At 46.0% G+C, this 8,468-nt stretch overlaps 2 protein-coding genes across 2 annotated transcripts in view; both read right to left on the bottom strand.

Moving 5' to 3' along the window:
• Window positions 1-823: 823 nt before the first annotated feature.
• LOC106810155 (trypsin alpha-3-like) lies at window positions 824-3,105 on the bottom strand. The gene is made up of 4 exons (XM_014813437.1): window positions 3,049-3,105; window positions 2,724-2,838; window positions 2,322-2,461; window positions 824-2,013 (listed from the first exon to the last, which is right to left on the bottom strand). The coding sequence occupies exons 1-4, from the start codon at window positions 3,103-3,105 to the stop codon at window positions 1,864-1,866; spliced, it is 462 nt and encodes a 153-aa protein (XP_014668923.1). The 3' UTR covers window positions 824-1,863.
• Window positions 3,087-8,468, bottom strand: part of LOC106810158 — a 13,848-nt gene continuing 8,466 nt past the window's right edge. Inside the window, exon 5 of the mRNA XM_014813441.1 lies at window positions 3,087-3,133. Within this exon, the coding sequence (XP_014668927.1) occupies window positions 3,116-3,133 (18 nt within the window). The 3' untranslated portion in view covers window positions 3,087-3,115. The remainder of the gene's footprint in view (window positions 3,134-8,468) is intronic.

Below are 8,468 nucleotides of genomic sequence, written 5' to 3' on the forward strand. Positions count from 1 at the left end.
TGTGTGTGTGTGTGTGTGTGTGTGTATTTAGTTATACGTGCATGTTGATGACTTTAGATGGACGGGATCGGCGGGACAGGCACCGAGGCCGATGCTGGTTCCTACAGCGCCGGCTGCACATGCGCAGTCGCACCGCGCCGCTGTCAAAGAGGAACTGTTTTCTATTGAGGTGGGTTATCATTATATTATATATATTATATATTATATGTAGTTATAAGCTTATCATAGTAAACATGACTTAGCTGTATCAATCTACGGGCAACCGGCATCTTCACATGACTGGTATCCGAACACGAATATTAGCACTATGCGCATACCTATAGTGCCAACATTTGAACAAGGCGCAACTCTAAAAGCTTTGAAAATTCCAAACGTTGGTGTATTGCTGCTGCGAAGGGTTTAATGGTTCCTGACGTAAACTGGTGTGCACGAGTCGCTCGCTTTGTTTCTCTCGCTTGCTTCACTCATGCTCTGTCTCCCCGGAGGAGAGGAGAAACAATGGGTTTATTTTCTTGCCTGCGACCCTGCTGCCACGTTAACAACGTTTAGTGTCAACTTAATACTTAATGTTTGTGTGTGTGTGTTTTTTTTGGCAAAATGGTTCTTACCTTACAGACGAGTCAGGATATCGAATCGATCATAAGCGGGTATATCAGGCAGAGATGCAAGCTACCGAATCACATTCCCAAATCTCACCCGGGTTATCAGCAGAAACAGGAGGTAGAAATAGCAAAAAACCTGACATTGTTTATTCATTCCTAATAAAGCACATGTAATAAAAGTATATAAATATATACTAATATATATACACATATATATATATATATATATATATATATAAGTATGTAAGAAAGCAACATCGCCGCATGTATGGGCATTAATCTCGAACAGTGCACTCTGACGCATGTCGGAATAAGTCAACGTTAGAGCCAACATTCAACAGAGATGTAATTGGGGTGGGTGGGGGTTCCTGTAAGCTCACCCAACAATGTCTGGGGCGTAGATTCACACGTCGGAGCATTTTAGTGCTTCAGGCTGCATGTTTTGTCTCCAAATCGCAATATATTTGGGATACAATTAGTATAACATGATCATGTATCACTGCAACAGGGGCGTACGCTAGTTTTCTGGTATTGATTATGTGTTGGACATTAGACATGGCCATGTGTTAGTCGCATTGTTTTGGCGCCCTCTGGCTATGTCATTGACAGTATAAAAACAAATCCTTGGAATACTAATCAGAACTCTTCTATAGTAATGGCGAAAACAGAGCCTAAAATTACAACAGTTTGCGTCATTACGTATACGCAACACCGCTACCATTGAATTTAAATGTAAACCCCTTGATAATATAAATATAACCCCTTAATATAACATAACGAAATATTATAATATAACCCCTAAAACTCTTGCAGCAGTCGTGGAATCATGGGGAATGTAACTAATATTAACTCTGCTAACCTCACTCAGAACAAAATATGCATGTGACTCCATCAATGACAACAACCATCATGTAAAACACACGTGTAAACTTCCACGGTGTTTTTTTTACATTTTTTGAATGGTTAATACGTGCCTCGTGTCTCTACAGGCGGCGGAGAGGGATGCTGCGCTCGAATGTAGAATCTCAAACTCGATCATCCAGGCCAGAACGAAGTCTGACGTCGTCTGTAACAGCAGCCGACCGAGAAGTGCCCGGATGATGCTATAACCAGGACTGCACAGAAAACAAAAACGAAACCGCTGACGTCATTATTACAACGGACATTCACCGAAAAGCAGCAGTGCCATTGGCCGCCACGTGACACCCAGTTGTGCTTACGTCACCGTGCGCGCGTGCTGACGTCACGCGCGCCGCGTTGCTTAGTTGTTAGCAATCGTGTTGGTGATCCACGTGTTGAAGCTTGCCACACGTGTGTAGACTCCCGGATAGCTGGCTGAGCCGCAGCCATAGCCCCACGATACGACGCCACACAGCCTGCCACTACACTCCAGCGGTCCACCCGAGTCTCCCTGTATTATACGGAAAACACGTAAACGTTTGCAGGCGTAGAGTGAGTGAACGAGCGATGCATGAAAAGATTAATGATAGAAGGACCGAGCGAATGAGATAGTGATCAGCATGTCTGTGTTACATGTCTGTCTACCCCTTACGCTCTCCCCCCCCCATCTCTCTCTCTCTTTCTTTCTCTCGCGCGCTCTCTCCTTCGCTCTCTCTTTCTCGCTCTCATCTTCATCTTTCTTCTCCCTCTCTCACCCTGTCCCCTTCACTATGGCTAAATCACTTTTTCGCTCTATCGTGCGTTACTAGAACAACTTACCTGACACGAATCTATTCCGGCTTCTCCTGCGCAGAGCATGCCTTTCTTAATCTCACTTTCGCCATACGCTGCGACACAATCAGCTCGACTCACTCTCGGAATGTTCACGTAACGCAGTCTGTATGATAAATAGCCGCCAGCTGTGTAAGCAAAGAATAAATCCACGTTTACTAGTTTAGAAACGAAAACCTCGCGTTATATTCTCTTTTTTCTATATAATATTTTTTTTCCTATATTATTATTTCTTCATTACTGTATATTCTAATTTTACGGAAACCGCTGTCATGTGTTCCTGTCACTTAAAAAGCAGAAAATCACCGCAGGTTCGATGAGATGATTCAGTGTGGTTTTCACGCTATCAACGTGCACAACATTAGTATCGGTGTGAGAAACTATCCTTACAACTAGTAGTGCCGAAACCACTGGCTTGCATCAGGGTTCCTGATGTGATCTCGAGATCGGTTGATCTGTAAAGAGGCTGCACGCGGTCGGTCGGGATGTTGAAGGGTGGCGTCACCTTTATCAACGCAATGTCGTTCTCCAACGTATGTCCGACTATGTCGATTGTAGTTCTGGTGAGTTTTCACTTTTTCTGTCTCGAAACCAGAAAACGCCAGCATGTTGGATAAGTATTCCTGAAGCATTCGTGATGCGTATGTGCTCACTCATTAATCCAATTTCTCGCCCAAATAACCCTGCCCGCCCGCTCGCTCGCTCGCATACTCACCAACCGACCTTGCCGGCCAGTCTCTTTGCCGTCCCGTCTCAGACTTCCAGCAATCATCAGCGGGAGATCAGCTGGTCCCTTGCCTCTGTAAACACAAAGTAAACATGAGACAAACCTAGCTCCTATGGTTGGCCATCGTACGCAGAAATAATTATGTTTTACCGCGGTAAAATTGTAGCCCTTTTACCCAATCAGAGGCCTTGTTACACATAATTTAACCGCGGATAAATTATTTTTACCGCGGTTAAATTATGTGCAACAACGCATCTGATTGGGTAAAGTGAATATTACAATTTAACCGCAGTTACATTATTTTTACCGCGGTTAAATAACTATTTCTGAGTACGATGGCCAACCATAAGCGCCACCGTCTACGCTTAATTGCGATTAATTGCGGTTAATTCGATTAATGCGATTAATTGCGATTAATAGCGATAATTGCGTGGACAGCATTGAACACAGGCGACATCTGTCGGGGAACATATGACACTTACACGTGCAGTGAGCAGCAGTTAGGATTCAGATGAGAGAGACCGGATACCAAGAAGAGCGTCGCCTGAAAGGTGTTGATCCTGCCCGCTAAGCGCGAATCTTGCGCGCAGTTCCGCGGCAAGGCGCACGCGACCGCGGGGAACTCCTACGAAAGTATCACGCGCTGGCAGCTATTGATGCCGTGCGCCAAATAGAAGGCCCCCACGGATCAATGCTGCCAGCGAAAATCTCGAATTTTAGCGGGTCTAATTCACTAGCAAACATGCACACGCCATCGCGCGCGCGCCTAATAGCGATGTTTCACGTGACGTCATAGATCAGTACGTGTATTTATTATGTTGTTGTGGTTGGAAGAAGCGAAGCGTGCTGCTTGACAGTTTACAGATGAATAACCTCATGTTCTGATAGAAAGCACTGTTTATGTAGTGCACGTACACCGCGTGCGTGCATTGCGTGCGTGTGAACTTACTACGTTCGTGCGTGCTCGAGCAGTGAGAGGGTGCGAGCTTTCCTGACTGAACCGAGCTGCGCCCTCCGCACTGTGTAACCTTTCGTCAAGGAAGAGGGCAGTCAAGCGCACGTGATCCTCGCCCTGCGCTGTGTATCCTTGCGTAGACCTCGTGCTCGCTAACACCCTACATGGTTCAGCTAGCAGGGCGGACAAGCACCAGCAGCTAAAGAGCAGTGCGGACGGGTGCAAGGCTTCCTGACTGACCAAGCTGGTCTGTGTTCGTTTGGAGCTGGACGGCCCAGTACTTAGTATGCAAGCCGTGGACACCACGCTCGGCACAAGTCATGTAACCCCCGCCACGTGTTACTGCAAGTTGTCCCGTCAATATAAACTACTGAGTCAACTGGTCCACGCATGGCTTTCCTTTCCAATCTCGCTGCTTACCCACGTGGCTAACGAAGCCGTACGTCTTCAAGGTTGAAGTATGCTCGACGCATGTATCTTAGGTAGTTATGTGTGTACAGCGCGGTCGAATTCAGCTACACCATGACAACATCGCTATTGCATGCACGAATCACTGCATGAAGACTGCTCGTCAATGCACGCGAAACAGCAAGAAGAAATTAACGACGCGGCCGAAAATTTATAAGCCTGTGCGCTGCCATAGCTCCAAATGTCCTTATGAGTGTGCCGTGCCGTGCCCGTGCGGCGCTGTGCGCGTGCGGCGCGTAGGTGGCATGTGCATGGTATACCGTGCGTGCGCAGCCGCTACACGTGCGTGCATGAGTGTGTGCGTGCGTCGTGGCAACGTACACGTGCTCGCTGCGTGTCATGCGTACGTATCATGCTGCGTGCGTTGCCGTGCGTTGTGAACTTACCGTGCGTCATGCGTGCGTGCGTCCGTGGTGTGTGCACGTACACGTGCGTGCGTGCGGTGGCTGTTGTGGTGGCGCGCGTGTGCCAGGTACACGTTCGTGCGTGCGTGCGTGCCGTGTTGCAGGGTAACGTGTGTGCATGTCGTGCCGTAGTGTGGCGATACTTCGTGTGTGTGTAGGATACCACGGTGCTAGTGCGTTGCCGGTGCCATGCATGTGCACGTAGACGTGCGTGCGTGCCGTGCGTTTCGTGATACTAATCAGCGTACCTCAAAACTCCTGTTTTATGGTGCATTGCTGACACCTAACCCTAACCCTCAACTTCTATAAACCAAAAAAATTATTTGTTGTTATTAAAATTGTTGTAAATAAATTCATGTAAATCTGGCATTATAACATAGAAAAATACAGAAAAACAGGAAAATAATGGAAAAACAGATGGATTCGATCCAAACGACATTTCAGCGTTCGTCTCTGACTCTAGGCCGTTCAGCTATCGTGACATTGGAGGTTTTGTGTTATGAATGTGCCCTTGACAAACACTGGGGCGTCATTGAGGAGTATTGAGGCAGCGTATTTGTAATCAACCAATGGGATTTGCGAGGGCATCGTCACCGAGTAAACATTCAGTGAGTAGGCATGCGGTGGGCGTAGTCATTGAGGTAATTAGGGTTATTTCAGTTTTATATATAAGTTTTTCGTGGCGCTTTATAGATGCCAACAATTTTCAAGCGTATGTTACGATGACATGCTTACCAGCAAACGCTGTGTCAAGTCAGTCACTGTTGCCACGAATCAGACTTAAGCGAATTCCCAGTGAATTCCCAGTGTAAGTCGCGTTCACAAGGTCATTGATTTGGCTCGAGCCAAATGGGCTAGATTTGGCTCGTGGCCAAATTTGGGCTCGAGGCCGCCGTTTGAGTACAGCGCGTTCACACGTAAGCAAGTTGAATACTGTCTGTCAAATTCAAATTCAAAAATAAAATGAATTTTATTGCACAATATCTCAGATAAATTGGCAGTATGTCGCGAATGGCGTTGATAGATGTGTACTTACGTTCCGAGTTAATTATCAATCTTGAAAAACGTGCATCCTGATCAAATTTTTCGAATTTTATACTGTTTTTGAACTTTTATACTGTTTGGAATTTTTATACTGTTATAAGTTATACTTTTTATTACTGTTTTCAACCGATTCTACCTCTCTACCGCTCGCGAAAGCTGGTGCTAACATTTGGCTCGGCCTGGTCCGACGTTTGTCGATGGCGGCCAAATCTGCTCGGGCCTAATTAGCTCGGCCAAAACGTCCGTGGGAACGCTCGGTCCGAGCCAAATCTGGCACGCGGCCTAATTAGCTCGGGCAAAAAACGTGCGTGTGAACGGCCTATAATGTAATTCCCTGTTTTGTATTTAAGGCCAATAGGGGGAGCGTGCAGCTGCAAATATGAACTGAAACCTGCGGCCTCTACGGTGGATATATGTTTCCATGCCACCGACGAATTTCGTGATGTCAGTGTACGTCAGTGTGACGTCACCACCATAGACCAATCACGCACGCCATCCATGTATGCATATAGGGCCACATCCATAATACATCACTTCGAGCAAACCAAAATAGCGCAGCGCGTATGGCGCCGGACGTTTCTTCTTGAGGTGGTGGTTCGAATCCCATCTGTTTATTATTTCTTATTTTTCTATTTTCTATCTTTATCCATTTAACTATTTTGGTTAGTGTTATGTTAGTTAGTGTTAATTAAATTTAATTGGGTTAGGGTTTAGGGTTAGGGTTAGGGTTAGGGTTAGGGTTAGGGTTAGGGTTAGGGTTAAGGTTAGGGTTAAGGTTTTTGCATCAGGTTATGTGCGTGACGTAGCCATCAGCAGCTAGGCTGTATGCATTCAACTCATAGAGTTATATATTAGATATGATTCAACTTTACTTCGGAGATAGCCGAGTTCGTGCGTGACGTACACTGACGTCACGCGAACCTTCGATGGCATGGAAACATATATCCACCGGTTTCTACAAGGACGGGCCGTCCGGGGGCACCACTAGTCCAGCGTCTATGAATGAGAGTTCCGCCGCAACCTGCCCACACGTTACGTCCATCGGATCCCTTCTTGCCAAACAACGTAATCTGCAAGACCAGCAACTACATGATTCCGAATGCTAGCTGCAGCTGCATGAACACGAGCGCCATCTATTAGCTACTGTAGCATGCAATATCGTGCAGGACCTGTCGTATCGTGTTAGAATTCTCGCACCACGACCAGGCTAGCTAATACAAACTAGTAAATATCAAAATAGTCAATCATTTATTGTATTAACGCGCTCAACGTATTAACTCCTGGTTCCTTTCACCTCATAATTATTCGGTAGAGTTCATTACGAGAAAGCAACGCAATACCTCAACTCTTTGTTCGTTATGTCGAGTGATCAGAAATTGTCAGGTTGTAACGAGTTTCGATATTATTCCTGATTTGACAGCTAGTAGTCGACATTATACTGTACAGCATATTTACGTAGAACATGCTCTAGATACGGTCGTGGAAACAAAATGCTTTCACTTCACGCGGAATTTACAGGCGGTTCCATGGAAACAACATAATATTATTTTCGCTTCACGCAGAATTTACAGGAGGCTCCATGGAAATAAAATGCTTTCAGTTCACACAGAATTTACAGGCGGTGTAGCGTGAGCGATTGCATCCCCATTATATTATGCATCCCGGGTGCAGAATATAGTGCACACGGCTGTGAAACTATGCTACCTATGATATGATGCTACCGGTGCCGGTACTAACAATACAGGGATGCAGGATGTAATGAGGCCGACAGACCATTATATCCTGCTGCCTCTAATTTTCGAGGAAGGATGATTAGGGTTAGGGGTATTAGTTCAAATTAGAGCTAGTGTTAGGGTTAGAGATTAAGCACTAAGTGACGCCAATATCCCCTACTTGTAAGTTCGGCTGAATGCACTGTCTCATGGCTGAGTTATTGTCATAATAATGTGCTACCTGTTCACAGGGAGGGGATGCACTGTCTCATGACTGAGTTATTGTCATAATAACGGGCTACCTGTTCACAGGGAGGAATGCACTGTCTCATGGCTGAGTTATTGTCATAATAACGTGTTACCTGTTCACAGGGAGGGGATGCACTGTCTCATGGCTGAGTTATTGCCATAATAACGTGCTACCTGTTCACAGGGAGGGGATGCACTGTCTCATGGCTGAGTTATTGCCATAATAACGTGCTACCTGTTCACAGGGAAGGGATGCACTGTCTCATGGCTGAGTTATTGCCATAATAACGTGCTACCTGTTTACAGGGAGGGGATGCACTGTCTCGTGGCTGAGTTATTGCCATAATAACGTGCTACCTGTAAACAAGGAGAGGATGCACTGTCCCGTGGCTGAGTTATTGCCATAATAACGTGCTACCTGTTCACAGGGAGAGGATGCACTGTCTCGTGGCTGAGTTATTGCCATAATAACGTGCTAGCTGTTCACAGGGAAGGAATGCACTGTCTCGTGGCTGAGTTATTGCCATAATAACGTGCTACCTGTTCACAGGGAGGGGATGCACTGTCTCATGGCTG

Source organism: Priapulus caudatus, unplaced genomic scaffold, assembly GCF_000485595.1.
Source record: "Priapulus caudatus unplaced genomic scaffold, Priapulus_caudatus-5.0.1 Scaffold414, whole genome shotgun sequence".
Taxonomy (NCBI): Eukaryota; Metazoa; Priapulida; class Priapulimorpha; order Priapulimorphida; family Priapulidae; genus Priapulus; species Priapulus caudatus.

Coding starts and splice junctions, on each gene's coding strand:
- LOC106810155 (XM_014813437.1), bottom strand. CDS start 3,105: ATGATTGCTGGAAGTCTGAGACGGGACGGCAAAGAGACTGGCCGGCAA. Junction 2,839..3,048: donor CTGGCCGGCAAGGTCGGTTG/GTGAGTATGCGA, acceptor GCGTTGATAAAG/GTGACGCCACCCTTCAACAT. Junction 2,462..2,723: donor TGGTTTCGGCACTACTAGTT/GTAAGGATAGTT, acceptor TTGCTTACACAG/CTGGCGGCTATTTATCATAC.